This window comes from Odocoileus virginianus, chromosome 20 (assembly GCF_023699985.2).
Source record: "Odocoileus virginianus isolate 20LAN1187 ecotype Illinois chromosome 20, Ovbor_1.2, whole genome shotgun sequence".
Classification (NCBI taxonomy): Eukaryota; Metazoa; Chordata; class Mammalia; order Artiodactyla; family Cervidae; genus Odocoileus; species Odocoileus virginianus.
The window spans coordinates 15,103,341-15,123,737 of NC_069693.1; the positions used below are offsets into that span (position 1 = coordinate 15,103,341).

Sequence of the window (20,397 nt, forward strand, 5' to 3'; positions counted from 1 at the left end):
GCAAGAGCGCCGTCCCTGGAGCAGTTCAGGCCACGCCCATACTTGAGAATTCCAACCTCCTATTGGGCCGAACGCCTGTTCATCCTCATTCTCGGCCCAATCGTAAGCTTGCGTGGCACTTGGTAGGTACCTTTCCGAGCTGTTCCAAGCTGTGGACTCTGTTCCAAGGTATTGACGGGGCCTGATCATCTCTCTCTCTTAACTAGGAGAAAGGGGTTCTGGGTCCTGGAGTTGGCAGGAGCGTGGTCCTGCGGAAAATATTCCAGCAGAAACGCTCTTATTTGTGCAAGAATTACTTATTGAATATTTATTCAGTGCCAGGTACTTCTATTTAGGGTTGAGGAAGCATAGTTGAACTAAACACAAAAATCTCTATGATTATTATGGGGCCAATTGTTAGTTTGACCCCAGGTAAATAGCAGGGAGAGAACACAGCTCCACCCATCAACAGAAAACTGGATTAAAGATTTGCTGAGCATAGCCACGCCCATCAGAACAAGACTCAGTTTCCTGATCAGTCAGTCTCTCCCATCAGGAAGCTTCCACAAGCCTCTTATCCTCCATCAGAGGGCAGACTGAAAACCACAATCACAGGAAACTAACGAATCTGATCACATGGATTACAGCTTTGTTTAACTCAATGAAACTATGAGCCATGCCATGTAGGGCTGCCTAAGACAGACGGGTCATGGTGGAGAGTTCTGACAAAATGTGGTCCACTGGAGAAAGGAATGACAAACCACTTAAGTATTCTTGCCTTGAGAACCCCATGAACAGTATGAAAAGGCCAACAGATAGGACACTGAAAGATGAACTTCCCAGGTCAGTAGGTGCCCAATATGTTACTGGACATCAGTGGAGAAATAACACCAGAAAGAATGAAGAGACGGAGCCAAAGCAAAAACAGCACCCAGTTGTGGATGTGACTGGTGATAGAAGCAAAGTCCTATGCTGTAAAGAGCAATATTGCCTAGGAACCTGGAATGTTAGGTCCACGAATCAAGGCAAATTGAAAGTGGTCAAACAGGAGATGGCAAGTGTGACCATCGACACTTTAGGAATCAGCGAACTAAACTGGACTGGAATGGGTGAATTTAACTCAGAGGACCATTATATCTACTTCTGTGGGCAGGAATCCCTTAGAAGAAATGGAGTAACCATCATAGTCAACAAAAGAGTCTGAAATGCAGTCATAGGATGCAATCTGAAAACCGACAGAATGATCTCTGTTTCCAAGGCAAACCATTCAATATCATGGTAATCCAAGCCTATGCCCCAACCAGTAACACTGAAGAAGCTGAAGTTGAACAGTTCTATGAAGACCTACAAGACCTTCTAGAACTAACACCCAAAAAAGATGTCCTTTTCATTATAGGGGACTGGAATGCAAAAGTAGGAAGTCAAGAGATACCTGGAGTAACAGGCAAATTTGGCCTTGGAGTGCAGAATGAAGCAGGGCAAAGGCTAATAAAATTTTGCCAAGAGAACGCACTGGTCATAGCAAACACCCTCTTCCAATAACACAAGAGAAGACTCTACACATGGACATCACCAGATGGTCAATACCGAAATCAGATAGATTATATTCTTTGCAGTGAAAGATGGAGAAGCTCTATACAGTCAGCAAAAACAAGACTGGGAGCTGATTGTGGCTCAGATCATGAACTATTCATTGCTAAATTCAGACTTAAATTGAAGAAAGTAGGGAAAACCACTAGACCATTCAGTTATGACCTAAATCACGTCCCTTACAATTATACAGTGGAAGTGACAAATAGATTCAAGGGGTTAGATCTGATAGAGTACCTGAAGAACTATGGATGGAGGTTCGTAACATTGTACAGGAGATAGGGATCAAGATAGTCCCCAAGAAAAAGAAATGCAAAAAAGCAAAATGGCTGTCTGAGGAGGTCTTACAAATAGCTGTGAAAAGAAGAGAAGTGAAAAGCAAAGGAGCAAAGGAAAGATATACCCATTTGAATGCAGAGTTCCAAAGAATAGCAAGGAGAGCTAAGAAAGCCTTCCTCAGTAATCAATGCAAAGAAATAGAGGAAAACAATGGAATGGGAAAGACTAGAGATCATTTCAAGAAAATCAGAGATACCAAGGGAACATTTCATGCAAAGATGGACACAATAAAGGACAGAAATAGTATGGACCTAACAGAAGCAAAAGATGTTAAGAAGAGGTGGCAAGAATACACAGAAGAACTGTACAAAAAAGATCTTCATGATCCAGATAATCACGATGGTGTGATCACTCACCTAGAGCCAGACATCTTGGAATGCATGGATTTAGTGGGCCTTAGGAAGAATCGCTATGAACAAAGCTAGTGGAGGTGATGGAATTCCAGTTGAGCTATTTCAAATCCTCAAAGATGATTCTGTGAAAGTGCTGCACTCAGTGCCAGCAAATTTGGAAAACTCGGCAGTGGCCACAGGGTTGGAAAAGGTTAGTTTTCATTCCAATCCCAAAGAAAGGCAATTGCCAAAGAATGCTCAAATTACCACACAATTGCACTCATCTCACACACTAGCAAAGTATGCTAAAAATTCTTCAAGCCAGGCTTCAACAGTACGTGAACTGTGAGCATCCAGATATTCAAGTTGGTTTTAGAAAAGGTAGAGGAACCGACGATCAAATTGCCAACATCCTTTGGATTATCGAAACAGCGAGAGAGTTCCAGAAAAACATTTATTTCTGCTTTACTGACTATGCTGAAGCCTTTGACTGTGTGGATCACTGCACACTGTGGAAAATTCTTCAAGAGATGGGAATACCAGACCACTTGACCTGCCTCTTGAGAAATCTGTACGCAGGTCAGGAAGCAACAGTTAAAACTGGACATGGAACAACAGACTGGTTCCAAATCAGGAAAGGAGTACATCAAGGTTGTATATTGTCACCCTGCTTATTTAACTTATATGCAGAGTACATCATGAAAAATGCTGGGCTGGAGGAAGCAGAAGCTGGAATCAAGATTGCTGGGAGAAATATCAATAACCTCAGATATGCAGATGACACCACCCTTATGGCAGAAATTGAAGAAGAACCAAAAAGCCTCTTGATGAAAGTGAAAGAGGAGAGTGAAAAAGTTGGCTTAAAGCTCAACATTCAGAAAACTAAGATCATGGCATCTGGTCCCATCACTTTATGGCAAATAGATGGGGAAATAGTGGAAACAGTGACAGACTTTATTTTGAGGGCACCAAAATCATTGCAGATGGTGACTGCAGCCATGAAATTAAAAGATACTTCCTCCTTGGAAGAAAAGTTGTGACCAACCTGGACAGCATTTTAAAAGCAGAGACATTGCCAACAAACGTCTGTCTAGTCAGGGCTATGGTTTTTCCAGTAGTCATGTATGGATGTGAGAATTGCACTATAAAGAAAGCTGAGCGCTGAAGAATTGATGCTTTTAAACTGTGGTGTCAGAGAAGACTCTTGAGAGTCCCTTGGACAGCAAGGAGATACAACCAGTCCATCCTAAAGGAAATCAGTCCTGAATATTCATTGGAAGGACTGATGTTGACGCTGAAACTCCAAGCAATACTTGGGCCACCTGATTTGAGGGACTGACTAATTTGAAAAGACCCTGATGCTGGGAAAGATTGGAGGTAGGAGGAGAAGGGGATGACAGAGGATGAGATGGTTGGATCGCATCACCGACTCAAGACTCATTGGACATGAGTTTGAGTAAACTCTGGTAGTTGGTGATAGACAGAGAGGCCTGGTGTGCTGCAGTCCATGGGGTTGCAAGGAGTTGGACATGACTGAGTGACTGAACTGAACTGAATTGTTAGGGGATTGAAAACAAATCATTTTTTTACTCCCAGGGTCGTTTGTCACGCTATGAGGGTGCCCAGACTCCACCTCCTTGTTCATTACTATCTTTCCCCAAACCTTCAGTTCAGTTCAGTTCGGTCGCTCAGTCATGTCTGACTCTTTGCAACCCCATGAATCACAGCAAGCCAGTCCTCCCTGTCCATTGCCAACTCCCGGAGTTTACTCAAACTCATGTCTATCGAGTCGGTGATGCCATCTAGCCATCTCATCCTCTGTCATCCCCTTCTCCTTCTGTCCCCAATCCCTCCTAGCATCAGGGTCTTCTCCAATGAGTCGACTCTTCGCATGTCCCCAAACCTTAGAGGGCACAAATTAACAAAGATTTGAGTGACTGAGAGCTCAGAAACCAAATTCCTGCCTCACAGAGGAGAGGTTAAGAGTTAAAATCACTCTTGGATGACTTTATCTTGGATCTGTGAGGTGTCTAGCAGAAATTGACCCATCTCTGCAAATGACAACTTCTGATTACAGACATGTCCTTGACTCCTTTCTCTCATACCCCATAGCTGATCAATCAAGAAATGCTGTTGTCTCTGCCTTAAAAATATGTCCAGAATCTTCTGATTCAAAGTCACTGGCACCTGCAGCCTGGTTTATTGCAGTGGCCCACTCCCTGACCCCTAAGCTTCCCTGCTGCCCTCTGCAATCAGGTCACTCAGCCAGAGGGACCCTGTCCTTGCTGTCCAAGGGACTCTTCGAGAGTCTCCTCCAACACCACAGTTTGAAAGTATAAATTTTTTGGCACTCAGCCTTCTTTATGGTCCAACTCTCACATCCATCTGGTGACTCAGATGGTAAAGAATCTCCCTCCAATGTGGGAGACCAGGGTTTGATCCCTGGGTCAGGAAGATCTCCTGGAGAAGGGAATGGAAACCTACTCCAGTATTCTTGCCTGAAGAATCCCATGGACAGAGGAGCCTGGTGGGCTACAGTCCACGAGGTCACAAAGAGTCAGACATGAGTGATCAACTAACACACAAACACTCACATCCATACATGACTACTAGAAAAACCATATCTTTGACTATTTGGACCTTTGTCTGCCAATTCTCTGCTTTCTAATATGATGTCTAGGTTTGTCATAGCTTTCCATCAAGGGAGAAAGTGTCTTGAAAGACTTAAAAGAAATTAAAATTTCATGGCTGAAGTCACTATCGGCAGTGATTTTGAAGCCTAAGAAAATAAAATCTGTCACTGCTTCCACTTTTCCCTTTCTATTTTCCAGGAAGTGATGGGACCAGATCCTTATCTCCTCTAACTGCTGCTGCTCCAGCTACTCTGGCCTCCTAGCAGTTCCTTAAACCTGCAAGCTGATTTTCCCCGAGGGTCTTGCTGTCCCCTTGCCCTGGAATGCTTTTCTTTCAGCTGGCTCCTTCCAGCATGTCCTGCAGGTCTTTGTTAAAATGTCACCTTATCAGTGAGTTCTTCTTAGTCCAAATATTTAAAATTGCTATCTTGTCAGTTTCTTCCCTACTTTATTTCTCCAAGGCACTTATCTTCTAACTTACTATATACTTCCTTTTATTGTTTATCTCTCTCTCTCTCTCTTTTTGTTTCCCTCAATATAATAGAAGCATCATAAAGGAGCGATTTTTGTCTCTTACTCATCACTGTATCTCTACGACTTCATTTCTGGTACATAGTATGATTACTCTATAAATATTTGTGGAATGAGTGAGTTTTTTGTGTGAATAAAGTGGGCTTCTGGAGACTGGAAGAGGAAGCCATGAAAGACTGTGGCTCGACCTTAAAAAAAAGAGAACTGTTATTGTCCCTCCCCTCAGTCTGGCCTCCAAAGCTTCTCATGTGGGTGCAGGGAGTGCAGTGTCCAGGCCTAGCTGGGTTGGGAGCTTCTTATGCTCTGTGTTCTTCAATGCTGTAATGTTTTGTGGAGCTGCCTGTTTATGTACCTTCATTACCCCCTTCGATGTGATCTTCCTGAAGCCCAAATCCCTTCCCTGCTTAAACTCCCTGGCTCCCCTGTGCCCTCAGGACATAGTCCAGGCCCCTTACCTTGGCCCACATGGGCCCTTCATCTTGGAACTTTGTGAACTGACTCATGGTCCCCTCTCCAGCTACGCTGATATTTTAATTCATTGAACAGTGCTGTGAGATCTGCCTCCAGGCCTTTGATTTCTTCTGACTGGAACTTTCTTTGCCTATCTGACTTCTTTTTTTTTCCTACCTGACTTCTTAAATCAGCTATTTTTCTCCTCCAGTAAGTTTTCCCTGACCAACCCCCAACTTCCCGCCTCAGGCTAGGGCAGGTCCCTCTTTGAGGGCCACCTCTACCCCTGCAGAGTTCCCCCAACCCAGTCTTGACCACTCTGGGCTGTCCCTGTCTGGTGGGGGCGGGGGGGGGGGGGTTCTGTCTCCTCACTGGACTGTGAACCTCCTACGGGCAAGGTCCAGAGTTGTCTTTGTCAGTGCTAAGTCCCCAGCATGGCCCACAGGAGGACCACTTAATGAGCTCTCTTTCAGGCTCAGTAGTTCCCCGATCCAGGTAGGCTCTCCTTGGAGTATGAATTCTGTGTACCGTGGGTTGGAGTAGACGCCTTTAGGGGGCAAGCACTAGGTCTAATTCCTTGATGGTCCCTAGCACTGGGAAGGCACACAGTAGGCCCCCCCCTTTTTTTTACAGTAGGCTCTTTTTTAAAGAATATAAGCCTTCTCTTCAAGAGGGGAACAGTAGGTAAACTGGAAAGTTAGTGATAGGGTCTGATTCCTGTGCAGGTCCCAGCACAAGGCAGGCGCAGTGGGGACTGAGTTTGAAACCTCTGCATGTCCCATTACACAGCGGGTACTCAGTAGTTCCCCTTAGGGTTTTGGGTCTGTTTTAGTCATCGTTTTTCCTGGGATCACATGGGGTTTTGGGGGGGCGGGGGCGGGGGGTGTGATGTGGCTGTGGTGGTGCGCACAGGCTCCCAAGCAGAAGTAGTTTGTATCAGTGGGAAGGATGCAAACAGCACAACGAGACTTGATTGGGTATTTTTATTGGGTCGTTGCTTCTAGCCCGCCTCCCACAAGGTCGGGATAGACTAGACCAGGCACGCGGCCCCCGAAGCGGTAAGTGTACTTGCGCCCCCCGCTCTTGCGCACGATGTCGCGGCGGTAGTAGTAGCGCAGACCTCGGCTCAGCTTCTCGTAATTCATGCCTGGCTTCCTCTTGCGCTCGCCCCACAGCCGCGCCACCTAGCGAGGAGCCCGGGCTTAGTCCGAAAGGGCGGGAGAGGGTTGGGGAGGGCGGGGCTAGACGGTGGATGGGTGGGGCGGGGGCGGGGTTCCGGTCTGTCTGCAGAGGGTTAGGCGGAGAGCCGCAGGCTGGAGAAGAAGGCGAGGCTGGGGGCGGGGCCTAGCACTAGTCAAAGTGCTGGTGGGACTAAGGTGAACCCTGGGAGACCTGGGCAGAACTTGGCGGGTCTGGGAAACTGCCTTACCTCTTTGGGGTCGCACAGTTGGAACTCTCGGCTATTGCCGGTCCAGCGGATGCAGCTTCTACGCGCTCCGTCGTGGAGCAGCTCCAGGAGGAACTGCCACAGCTGAATGGGACCTGAGGAGCGGGGACAAGTGTACACTCAGGTTTCCTGGCTCCAGATGATGTCGCTTCGATGACCCAGGAATCTGGATCTGCCCCTCCTCGGAGACCAACAAATCCGGATTCCTCCATCTAAGGGACCTAAGACTTGGCCTGGGGACCCAGGCGTCCGGAGCCCCCATGTCGGAGATTTAGAATTTTGGCTGTCCCATCTTGGGGACCCAGGCAATTCAGATCCTCATCTCTTTCTTCTCACCCAGGAGCCTAGGTCCTCGTCCCTTGCTCCCTAGAAACACTAGAAACTACTTGTGTCTTACTCCTCTCCTCCCTAGGTAGCCGGCAGTGAGGCCGCCCCCCCCGCCCCCCCCGCCCCGGAGCCCCGCCAATTTCCTGAGTCCCGCCCCCTTAGCGCTTCATTAGACGCCCGCTTCGCTCCCATCGGACAAAATCTCGCGGACCTCACCTCTGTGGTTAGTTTTGGGGTAACGAGCCAAGGTTGCGCGGTCCGACTGCTGGGTGGGTTCAGAGCAAGTGGTGAGATCTGAGCTCTGGTACTCCTTGGAAGAGGTGGTGCAATCCGTATGCAGCCCTGAGTCCCAGGAGGTGGTACAGTCCGAGGCCGGAGGCCCGGCCCTAGGAAGGGTTGGGTCGGCGCAGGGCTCCCCGCCGAGGCTCATGCCCCAGCAGGTGGCGCTGTCGGGGCCGATAGAATAGTCCCAGCTGGTGGAGCTGGAGGCGACCTGGGTGCGCGGCCACGAGTTGGCACTTCCCGCGGAGGTGGCGTAATTCTGGCCAGCAGCCCCTTCGGGGCCATTCCAAGGGGCGGGACCCAGGGCCTGGGAAACACCGCTGCAAGGGATGGTGCCGGAGCACGGCAGGTCTGTCCAGTCTCCCGGCCACGGAAGAGCTTGAGGGGCGGGCTCTGCGAGGACAAATGGACCCCAAGTGAGAGAAGCCCAGGTGTCCCGATCCCCGCTCCCCTCTGGGGTTCTGGGAGTCGAAGCTCTCAGCCGTGGCGCCTGGGACTCTAGGCTCCGGGATCTAGGTCATACCACCTTAAGGACACAGTGTCCCTCGTCCTAGCCCCCTTCCCCTTCATAGTTCGCGGAGTCTAAACCTCTAGTCACAGTGGAGGACCCCAGTCCCCTCCTCCCCCCGCGCTTCTCCGCACACACTCACCCGCCCCCCACTGAGCTTCTGGGTACGGAGTAGAGCTCCAGTCTGTCCGTGGGAGCCCTGCAAGAAATAAGGATGTAGCTGATTTAGGGAAGGGTGTGCACAGTGACTGGAGACTCCCCTCAGCCACTCACCCAGTGGACTTTGTCAGGGGCTGAGAGTTCTCAATCCCAGCTCCTACTCACTCAGACCTAGGACTCGGGACACTAGTCCCCTCCTCCTCCTTCAACCTCTGCAGTTCAAGACCACACCCCTGTCTGCGTTCAACCACAGGAGCAGCATGCCCCCTTCCTCAGACCTAGGTGCCCAGCCTCACCTTCTTCCCCAGCACCCAGAGGTCCCAGCCCACAGCCACCTTTCCAGCATGTGTCCTCTGTCGGCGTGTCCCCTTGGAGTGCCAGTTCAGGGATATAGAAGTTGAGTTCAGATCCTTCTGTAGGCAGCGAGGTTAGACAGAGCCCCATCAGGTTCAGCGAAGGCCCCCACCTGCGCACCCACCCCACACACATCGTCCCAGCCCCTGGGACCTACCCAGCCCTGAAGTCCTGTGCCCCAGAGGCACTTCCTGTGGTGATACTTCATCCCAGTTCCACAAGTCCATGGATGTCCGTTGTGAATGTACTGGGTTGAAAAAAAAGGGGGGGAGGGCACAGGGTGAGCCCGTGACACTTAGGGAACCTGGAGTCTGAGCCCCATCTCTTGCTTCCCTCACAAGGAGGAGTCCAGGCCTCTGCTCCCTTCTTCCCCAAGGCCCTGAAATTTGGCCTCCAGTGTCCTTTCCTCTCAGATCCAGGAGTGAGGGCCCCCAGACCCCCAGACCCAGGAAACCAGACCCCCAGATGCCCGGTCTTCCAGCCCCCAGTTCATGGCTCACCTCTGGCAGGTCCTTCTGCCCCCAGCCGGGGGTCTCAGCCCCATTTCATACTATGCACCCCTCCCCTGGGGGCCTGAGCAGGGGGAGCGGATTTTCCAAGACGTCAGAGCTGGGGGTCGCAGTAGGGGTCGAGTTGCAGGGGCTGAGGCGTGGCCAAGCCGTGTCACCCCCGCCCCACTCCCCTCTGGCCCCGGGGATGACCGCCGCCTCCCAGGTAGCTTTGGGAGGCAGCTTTGGTTGTCCCGCTGCATGGCTGGCCTGGACTTGAACGGGAGCTTGGGAAACAGCAGGCTGGGTTGAGACCAGGGTGCAAGGGGTGTTTCCGGGGTGACAAGAGCCGGGCGGGGGTTGGGGATTGGGGACTTGATCCTGCGACATGGGAGGTGGTGGGGGAAGCGGGCCAGGGGTCAGCTGGGCTGTGCCAGGCTTATCTGCAACAGGAAGGGGGATTTCCGGCCAGACCCCCGGTCGACAGACGTCACAATCGGCAGGGGACCTGTGGGGGATAGGTGGGGGTAGATCGACCTGGGATCCTCCACCAGGCCCAGTTCTCCCCTTCCGAGGGCTTTAAGGAGGACATTCTGGATGCTTCCAAGGACAGTAACAACAACGTAAACAATAACAACAGTGATAGTAATAGCTGACATTTACTGGGGGCTCATTGCATACCACCAAACTGTGGGCCTTTGTTTAATCCCCTTACGAGGTAGGTATTAGTCTTATCCTGATTTTATGAAAGGGAAAATTGAGGATTACTCCCACTTTCCTCATCTCCAGAATCTGTGCCCTTTCATGTTCAGGACAAATGGGGAAAATTTGAGTAGGAACTGAATATGAGATATAGAATGAATCATTTTCTTTGATGTGATAATGCTATTATAATATGAAATGCTATTTCTAAGGAATGCAGCTATTTAGGGGTGAAGTGTTATGTCTGTAACTTTTCCAATGATTCAGCAAAACCAAACCATGTATACTTGCAACATATACATACACACATGCAATATTTGGGACATACAATTAGAAAATTATTTGTTGTTTATCTTAAGTTCAAATTTAGCTAAGTGTATTGTATTTTTATTTTCTAAATCTGGCAACCCTACACCCTGGTTGCTTGACATCAGAACCTATGCTTGTTTCCATCCTGCAATATTGATAAGTAGATATGTATCATTAAAAATAACTCCTTTAAGACTCACAGACTTAGAAAACGAACTTATGGTTGCTGGGGGGAAAGAGATAGTTAGGGACTTTGAGAAGGTCATGTACACACTGCTATATTTAAAATGGATAACCAACAAAGGCCTATTGTATAGCACATGGAACTTTGCTCAATGTTATGTGCCAGCCTGGATGGGAAGGGGGTTTGGGGGAGAATGGATATATGTATATGTATGGCCGAGTCCCTTTGCTGTTCATCCGAAACTACGAATTGTTTGTCGACTATACTCCAATACAAAAATTTGTGTGTTAAAAATTAAAAAAAAAAAAACCTCTTTAATATGGACCTTTTCCAACATTCACCCAGTTTGATCATTACCCACTTGCCATTCTGGGGGGTGTGGGCACTGCCCTTCTGTGTTACACAAAGGAAACGGCCTCAAGAGGAAGAGCCACTCACCAGGTCACACAGAGGGTGGCTGGTGCTGGGATTGGACCCTGTGTTGGTTGAACCACAGAGCCCTCAGGAGTCATTGGTCCCTCCATCCATCTAACCCGGGGGTCTGAGAGGAATCTTGTATCTGCTGTGCCCCATCAGGCCTGGGGCCTCCTCTCCCTGAAGCTGGTCTCTCTCCATGTCTTCCTGCCCTGGCTTGGTGTCCTGTGTTGTATCAGGCCTGACTCTTGGTTGTGGCATCTTAGCTCCCCGATCAGGGATTGAACCCTTGCCCTTGACAAGTTAAAAGTGTGGAATGCTAACCACTGGACCGCAGTCCCTCTCCATCTGTCTCTAAGTGTTCCTCTCTCTCTCCCTACCTCCCTATCTGTTTCCATCTCTTTCCCTCACTGGACTTTTCCCCCAACTCCCTTTCCTGTGTACTGCCTCTGACCCACCACTCTCATTTCTTCCTCTTTTTGTCTTCCTCCCCACCCCTCAGTCTCTGCTCACTACATTCCCTCCATCTCTCTCCATCTGTCTCTCACTCCCATTGATCTTCTCTCTCCTTGGGACTAAAATACATGTTTAAAACCCTCCTTTCTGGAATCATTCGCACCTCCTCCCTTGCTTGCAGTGAATAGAAGGGATTTAGAAGGGAAGGGCCAGTGATGTGGGGATGGGGTTTGAGGGTTCTGGAGCTGGGTGGTCCAGCCAGGTGGCAGGGGGCTGAAGGGCACTTCCTGTCATTGAAAGGAGGCCCTCACCCCTCTAACCAGACTGGAAAATGTGACGTCAGAGTGGGCAGTAAGGGAGGAAGACCGGAACAGAGGAAATCTGACACCTCTCCTGGGTGACTGGTTTCCTGAGAAGCCTCGGTATTGTTTCTCCCCTCCCAATCTGGGGTTCTGATGGCTATGCCCCTGGGAGACCCTTGTCCCCTCCCCATGCCATCTCCCTCCTTTGGCTGGTCGCTGCTCCAATCTCCTTCCTGAACCCCAGTTTTCTCTAAAGTGCAAATCTGTGATGACAGTCCCCAGCTTCTCACGCTGGCTGCTGCCTTCAGGGTAAAATCTAAGCTCTCAGTCTGGCATTCAAGATCCTGCATGCACACTTACTTCTGAAAGGCAGAGACAAGCTTGGAGCTGTGAAGAGACTTACAGATGGAAAAAGAGGAGAGACTCAGAGACATTAGAAAGAGAAAAGCAGCAGAGGGGGACTCAAGAGAAACAGAAGGAGGCATAAACATTCAAAGAGACAGCAGAAGTCGACTAGGTTTTGGCAGAGTGAAGAAACTGGAAAACAGTCTCAGAGACCTAAAGGGTGAGGACGGCAGAGACAAGGAGAGAGAATGATATTAATAGGAAGAGAATGAAAGTTTCAGAAATGGCCAGTGCCTTCAGGAAGCCTTCCTGGACTCCTAGGGATGGTTCCCCATCCCAACCCTGATAACTCTGGGCTGTCATTGTCTGGCAATGGCCCGATCTCTGCCACTGAACCATTAGCTAGGAACACTGTTACCACTGTACCACACACTGTCCAGGTCCTTGATGACAGTGGATGAATGAATGAAAGCCTGGAAAGCTCTGAGCTCCAGAAGGGCCGGGTCCAGAAGACCCACTACCCTGGTGCTGAGAACACAAGGCAGTCAGAGGACCACTGGTGTGAGCCTCCCCTTGGCTTTGACCTTGCGCTAAGCCTCTACTTCCTCCTCTGAGGAATGGGCTGCGCTCAGTGTACACTTAAGAGGTTTCAAGAAGATCTAATGGGCATGTAGCAGTGTTGAAAACGCCCATCTGCAAGTTTATGTAAACTTTCAAGGCTCCCCACTATCTCCAGAGTTGGGGATGCTAAGCCCTGCTCTCCAAAGAGTACTTCCAAGCCTAGCCAAAGATGGAAATGAACGTAAATTTATTGAAACTGGTGTTGGGGAGGATGGGTGGGTAGACAGTTGAGGGTTTTCCAAAGAACTGTGGGGAGGAACCAGCGCCCGGCCGGATGGGAGCGGGTGCCTGGCCACAGACCCTATCTCAGGCCCAATTTCTTCTTCTCCTTCTGCTTCTTGCGCACCACGTCCAGGTTCCGGTCCTTCCACATGCTCTTGCGCAGCTTGATGGGGCGTGAGCCCACATACTTCCCTGTGGGAAGAGAGGGTTCAAGGTCAGGCTCAGACCAGAGGCCTGCCATGCCCACTGACCCTACGGGAGACCGCACTCACCATTCATCTCACGCATGGCACGCACATAGTCACTGGGGTCCTTAAAGCTGACGAAGCCATAACCCTTGGTCTTGCCCGTGCGCTTGTCGCGGATCACCTTAGCCTTAAGGAAGGATGGGAAGCGGCTGAAGGCTCGGGCCAAGATGTCATCGTTCACCTCGTTGCCCAGGTCTCCACAGAAGATCCGGAAGTCATCTGGGTTGGGAGAGGGAAGATTAGAGGATACACATGTGTGGCCCAGTTACTGAAATGATCCCACCTTCTCTGGGAGCATCCCCCAAGCCCTCTTCCCTCTGTCCTCTTAGTTATAACAGCCAACACTTGGATAGTATTTACCCTGTGCTAGACTCTCTGCAAAGCACCCATAAGGTTTTCACACACCTGGCATTCCCAACAGCCCTTTACACCAATGCACAGAGAAGTCAAGTCACCTGCCCAAAGTTAATCAGCAAGCAGCAGAGCTGGGACAAGAACTCAGGCATCTATCTGGCTCCAGGGCCTTCACTTTCAATTAATGGCACTGCCCTGCCCCACCTCACCCACTCCAGTGATGAAGCCCCTACCTTTGTCATCACAGCCCTGGCCTGTCCTCTGAGCCCCCAGCACCCTTTGGTCTCCTGAACACCTCTCCATGGACACTCCCTGGGCCCCTGACACCCACTGGTTGCCATAATGTCACCCCAGGACCGCAGACTTCATCATTCCTCAGCTCTGCCTCCTCTGCAAAGCCCACTCCGATCCCCTTTGAGTCCCTGAAACTTGAACACACTGCCTGATTCTTCTCCAAGGTCAACTTCAGCTGCCATTTTTGGATATACCTCCTGGGCTGAGCCTGGTCTTGACCAAATGTGCTCAAGCTCAAAGGATCCCTTCCCCCATGAGCATATACTATTATTATCCCCTTACTGGAAAATGAGGCTTGAAAGGCTGAGTGACTTGTCCAAGGTCACAGAATTAGGGTCTACCACCTAGCCACCTCTAGGCCAGTGCTGTATGGCTCTGGCCTGGGGTGGGCAGATGGTCCCAGGAAAAGAGGCAGAAGTAAAGGGGTGGGCTGGGACTTAGGCCCCTTCCCTTGGCTACCACTGTGGTTGCCTCACAGCTTCCGTGGTGACTGAGGGCACTCTTGAACAAGCTAGCTTACCCCAGGCAGAAGTAATCTGACAAACTTAAGAGGGTAGGACCGTCCATAAACTAACTGATCTGAACACTTCAAAAAACTATTATACCTAAGACAAAGCAGCGGGAGGGAGACAATTCCCTTTAAAAGATAATCTAGTGACACAAAACTGCATGCCTCCTGGTTTAGGGGAAAAACAGCTATAAGAAGATAGTTTGGAGACAACTGGGAAAATCACAATATAAACAATATGAGATAACACAGAGTTACTTGTAATTTTCTTAGATGTGTTAACCATGTAATGATATGAAAGAAAATATTACTTTTCTTAGGAGGTGAATATTAAGGTATTTAGGAGTGAAGTGATAACCTTATTTATAATTTACTTCACACGATTGAGCAAAAACCAAAAAAAGATACACATGGAGGGTTACAGTGAAGATAGCAAAATGTTAATTGCTGAATCTAGGTGGTTGATATATAGTTAACTGCAACTGTGAGAAATTTAAAATTTCTCACACAAAGTTAGGGAAAAAAAAAGAATGGTCTTTCTCCTTTAACAAGCCAGGCACCTCATGAACGAAATGGGCCAGAGGTCCTACGCACCAATCCCCTTTACCCAGTTCTGTTCGGTGGCTGGGTGCGGGCCTGCCCCCTGAGCCACAGTCTGGCTCTCCAGGAGGTGGGCTAACAGGCTGCCTACAGTGAGGTGTGGAGCTACCCAGTTCACCTCCCTTGGCTGAGCAGCACAGACCCTGCACTCGCGCCCACTCACCTGCATCCCACTCTAGCAGGCTGGGGTCCTCCCAGCTGCTCCCAGCTGCTGTGCGAATGCAGCGCTTCAGTTTCTCTGGTTTCCCTTTCTTCTTGTCCTCACTCAGAGGTTCTGGCACCTACAGAGAAAAGGAAGGGTACAAAGGGCTAGATCTGAGTCTCTTGGGCCCATCTGCCCTCTTCAGGCTCTCCCATTTGGTCCCCCTAGTTCTCCTGTCTCCATAGTTAAAGCACAGGATATGCTTCTGGGTGTCAGGTGTATGTGTGTGTCTGCCTCCCTCTTCCCCATATTCTCCCAAACCTTCCAATTTCCTGGGTCCCTCCTACCTCCATGGACAGAAGATGACATGTGTTTCTGTGTGGGGAAGCCCAGGGGCTGCTGTCTGCCCATCCAACCCATTCTGTCCCCTACTACTCTGCTCTCTGCTTACCTCAAGAGCCATGAGGCCAGGGGGTGGCTCAGGCCGAGGTGGCCGGGGTCTCGGACGCAGGGACAGGAGCTCAGGAATGCGCAGTGGGGGCAGTAGGCCTCGCACAACTTCCAGCGGGAGGGGCAGGGGTTCAGGTTCAGGCAGAGGCATGGCCAGGGCCAGTGGCAGGCTGGGCCCAATGACTGCAGGGCCAGCTGGGGCGCCCCCGGCTCCCACCGCCACCGCTGCACTAGCCTCCTCCAGCCCGGCTGCTGCTGCCACCACAGCCTCTTCCTTCTCTTTCAGGCCCAACCCCAGGCCTAGGCCCAGCTCTCGGGGTGTTGCTGGCTCTTCCTGTGGGCAAAAGGAGGGCATGAGGGGGGCCAGATCACAGGTTCAGACCTCCCTCTCATCCTTATCCTGTACAACAGACCAAGGGCACCGGGGCCAGAGAGCAGGCAAGAGACACCAAGACAGGGAACAGTGTCTCTGTTCCTGTCAGACCAACACAGGGAGAAACAGGCAGAGAGACACAAACACAGGGACTAAAAAAAATAAAAACAGGAAAAGAGAGGGACAATCAAAGGAAAAATAGAGATACACAAAGAGAAATACACCTATAATTTGTGTTTTCTCTCTAAACATCCCTCAAAAAAAGCAAAAAACAGAATGATATGGCCACAGGAAGAAACAGGGGAAGACAGAGGCAGAGACACGTAAAGCCGGGGAAAGGCAGACGTGGTGGACACAGCTCATCAGGCCAGGATGAGGGTCTCTGTCCACCGCGCCTGACCCTCAGTTCCCTGACCAACTTACCAGAGGAGGCCTCAGAGCAGCCATGGAGCCCAAGGGCGGGCCGGGGGCCCGAGCCATCGGTGGCAGCATCATAGGTGGTCCAGGGGGCCCAGGCAGGGGGGGGCCCACGAGGGCCTGGTGAGGGGGCCGCAGGGCCATAGGGCGGGGCCCAGCCGCTGCAGAGGTAAGAGCAGAATCTGTCAGGGTGTTAGTGGGGGAGCTGGAGGACTTGGGGAGGAGTTATGTGGCAGGGATGATGACCTTGGCCCCCTCACCTGCTCTCTGCAGCACGTGAGGGACGAAGGCTGGACGCAGAATAGTGGCACTCTGGGGGGCCACAGCTGTGGGAGAGATGAGGGTGTGCGTCAAGGGGGACTGGGGCACTCAGGGCAAGGTATGTGCCTGTGGGTGCTCTGAGCACCCAGGAAATTCTGCTGAAGAGACTGGGGAACCCTCTGGGAGATGCAGAGTCCTTTTCATTTGTTCATTCAGCAAAACACGTACCACTGATGATCTCCTCTGGGCCCGGCCCTGTCCTGGGCAATGCTAGGGGCACACCTAAAGACCACAGGCCCCAGGGGAGCTCCTGGTCCAAAGCAGGAAAGAACACAGTCATCACCAGAGTGACAGCCAGACTGATCAGGGCTGGGACGGGGGAAGCCCAGGCAGGGTGACCGAGGCTGGCACCGAGGGAACTCAGAAGAGGGACACCAGTGGGACTAGAGAAGGCTTCTGGCAGAAAGTAACCTGTGAGGTGAGACCCAAAGGATAATGAAGAGCTGGTAATGCAAAGGGTAAGTTTGGAAATATTACTGGCAAGTTCTCTTTATAAACCAAACACTTCCCCTCTTTAGTTTAGTGTAATTCCAATAGGGGAAGTCAGGAGTTGGAGAGCATCATAAGAGGATGGTCAAGAGGTCAGCAGGCATCCAAGCATAGTCTTGGTGGCTGAAAGACTGTTTCAGTGGTTGTTCTCTGGAGAGTACTAGGGTGCCACAGCAGAGCTGGAAGCTGGGCAGGGTGACTAGGTCAGATTTACACTTTCATCAAAACCATACTAAATTATAGGCGATATTAAACCTCAGATATCAGGTAAAAGAGTCTATCAGGATTTAAGTGACACAATTAACAAGTATGATCTAATGGGATGACACCATACCATTACAGAATACATATCCTTTTCCTGCATGTAAGGAAGTTAATGTCACAAAAATTGACTGTGTGTATAAAAGTCATCTCAACAACACGAAGTAAGAGTGTCCTGTGGAGACAATATATTTTAGTTGATTTTGGTTAGCTAGATTTTGGTTTAGTTGATAGGTATGGAAGGTTAAAAGTTGGGTGACAATGAGCACGAGAGGAAAGGGACCTCAACAAGAGCCTTGCTAGCACATCCCAGCAATGTCTGGGGCTCCAGGGAAGGAAATGGGGGTCTCTCTCTGCAAGGGGCTGGCTGATGTAAGGTCTTGACTGTCAGGTGAGGACCACAGGTGCTTGTTTAATGGTCTGGTTTGTTCATCCCATCAACAGAGAGCATGTAATGCTTACAAGATGGCAGGCACCCTCACAGATGTTATATTTTAGAGGAAGCAAAAGATGATAATCATAATAAACAAGTAAGTAGTATAACTTGTTATAAGGCTATACAGCTTTATAGCACATGAAGTGCTATGAAGAAACAGCAAAGAATACAGATTAGGAGTCACAATAAAGGGGCTGGTTTGCAATGACTCAATAAAGCCTTACTAAGGCAAAATCAACGAAGTACATGATTAGGTTTATGCTTCAGAAAGACAATGATATCTTGGGGATGAAATGGAGAGGGTGAAGTAGTCAAAACAAGAGTGCTTGGTGAAATGTGGGATTCTCTGGCCTCAGACCTACCTGCTCGCCGCAGGAACATGGCTTCTCGAGCCTCTGGACTGTCCAGGTGACTCCGATCACCAGGGCCAAAGCCAACTGTTGGGAGGGGAGTGATGAGGATGGGGGGGAGGGGGGAAGGGGAGAGTCCCAGGCTTCCCTTTTTACCACCCTGCTTCCCTCGTCCCATCACTCCTTACTTACCTGGACCCACAAAAGGTGGGCCCCCCACCATGGGAGGAACCACTGTGGCTGCAGCGGCTGCTCGGGCCTCCAGAGTCTGTTGGACCTGTTGGATGGGGGTTGGGGTGAGGAGTCTGACTCAGTGCCCCCAAGCTGCCTGGCAGGCTCACCTGGGAACCAAGGGTTTTGTTCTTTGCACTGTGTGGCTATCTCTCAAACTTTAGGTCTCAGCTAAAACATCACTTTTCAGAGAGGCTTCTGGGATCACACTAGCTCAAGGTGTCCTTAGTCCCTCCCTGGTGCAACTTCATCATTCTGCTTCATCTTCCCCAAAGCACTCAGCACTACCTGAAATTATGTCCAGCTTGTCCTCCTCATCTCCCATGCCACCACCCTGCTCCAAGCCACCAATATCTCCTGCCTAGAGTATGACGGTAGCCTCTTCCTCGACTGCTTGATTCTGCCCTGGCCCCCTACAATCTGTCTTCTAAACACAGCCAAAGTGACCCTGGTGACATCTAAGTTGGACCATATCACCCCACTGCTCAAAGTCCTTCAACTGCTTCTTATCCTAGAGTAAAAACCAAGGTCCTTATGGTGATCCACAAGGTCCTACTAGATCTGTCTCTATCACCTCTCTATCCATATCTCCTCCTATCCTCTCCCTTGCTCACTCCATTCCAGCCATCCTGCTCTCCCTGATGGTCTTTGAACACGTCAGGTATGCACCTACCTCATGGTCTTTGCTGATCAACAGCTGTCTGGGAATACTCTTTCCCAAGATATCTGCATAGTTCCCTCCATCATGCTCTTTATATCTTTGCTTAGATATCACCTCCCAGAAAGGTCTTCCCTGACCATGCTGATAAAATTCTGCCTTTTTAATCTACTTTAATCTGTCTCTCCACAGTAAAATAGAAACTCCAAAAAGGTAGTGACTGTTTCTCTGTTTTATTCTCTGCTATATGTCTAGGGTCAAGATTAGCACCTGGCACAGAAGAGGCACCTGAAAATTATTTGTCGAGAGAATGAACAAATTTCATTTACTTGTTCACTTTTGGTAATCTCTTTATCCACTAGTCACATATAGTTAAATATGGAGAACTTGAATGTCATTAATGAGACTGAGGAACTATGTAACTCTAATACGAATTTTAAATAAATACAGGACATTTCCATCATTGCAAAAAGTTCTACTGGCCACCATGATCTAGAATAAAAGCTTGCAAAGGGCAGAATTATTGTCTCAGTCCTTACTGAGTCTTCACTGCCTGACACCTAAAATATTTGTCTTGCTAATTAATCAACAAGCCAGCATGTCAACAGCTCTCTGTATACAAACGTGTGTCTGAGGCATTGTGCTCTCTTCTATGCCTTATGTCAGCCGTACCTGCTGGTATGTGTTGGTCGCGATAATTGGGCGGATCACAGGAGCTGCTGGGACTTGCATCGCTTCAACCGTGGGGACTGTAGGCACCGCAGGCACGGCAGTTGGGATTCCTGTTACGGGAGCCCCCAGAACTTCCTGCTCAAACCTGGGAAGGCAGGACACACCACAGCTCAGGACCTTGCACCAATTCTGAAACGGTGGGTATATCGCGACAGCGCCTTCACCCCTGCCAACCTCTCCTCCTTAACTCTCGTCCCCACAATCCCGAAAGTCCCATATCCCCAAGACAGAACTATATATCGAGTCTATCGGGGCCTGGAGGCTCCAGGGCTCGTGGACTCTGACTCTAGGATGGCTTTAATCGCTCCCTATCGCGGGCCTTACAGGGCCATCTCCGCCTCCATCTCCTTCAAGCGTTCCTCGCCGCTCTTTCCCGGGATGCCGGCACCAGGGCCCGGAACCACAGGTCCTCCTGCACCCGGGAGGCCCGGGGCTGGCCCCGCTCCGGCCATCGCTGCTACCGTCGCTGTCGCCGGTATTACCGCCTCAGCTCAGACGCCTCCGCCGGTTCCGCTGTATACTCTCTGGCTACGTCAGGGTTGGCGCCCGCGGATGACGT

At 50.1% G+C, this 20,397-nt stretch overlaps 2 protein-coding genes across 6 annotated transcripts; both read right to left on the reverse strand.

Annotated features, from left to right (window-relative positions):
- Positions 1-6,823: 6,823 nt before the first annotated feature.
- Positions 6,824-9,158, reverse strand: ETV2 (ETS variant transcription factor 2). The gene is made up of 6 exons (XM_020871799.2): positions 9,089-9,158; positions 8,913-8,990; positions 8,561-8,638; positions 7,845-8,303; positions 7,284-7,396; positions 6,824-7,038 (listed from the first exon to the last, which is right to left on the reverse strand). Exons 1-6 carry the CDS (start codon positions 9,156-9,158, stop codon positions 6,838-6,840), a joined length of 999 nt encoding a protein of 332 aa, XP_020727458.1. The 3' UTR covers positions 6,824-6,837.
- Positions 9,159-12,922: 3,764 nt separating this feature from the next.
- On the reverse strand, positions 12,923-20,397 carry RBM42 (RNA binding motif protein 42). Of its 5 annotated transcripts, none has more exons than XM_020871794.2 (10): positions 20,163-20,397; positions 19,779-19,923; positions 18,410-18,494; positions 18,230-18,304; positions 16,621-16,686; positions 16,367-16,521; positions 15,572-15,904; positions 15,142-15,259; positions 13,247-13,441; positions 12,923-13,166 (listed from the first exon to the last, which is right to left on the reverse strand). In XM_020871794.2, the coding sequence occupies exons 1-10, from the start codon at positions 20,288-20,290 to the stop codon at positions 13,054-13,056; spliced, it is 1,413 nt and encodes a 470-aa protein (XP_020727453.1). In that variant the 5' UTR covers positions 20,291-20,397; the 3' UTR covers positions 12,923-13,053. The 5 variants fall into 5 exon arrangements, with proteins under 5 accessions (XP_020727453.1, XP_020727452.1, XP_020727454.1 ...); XM_020871793.2 differs by having other exon boundaries at positions 16,367-16,542; XM_020871795.2 differs by lacking the exon at positions 16,621-16,686 and having other exon boundaries at positions 20,163-20,396.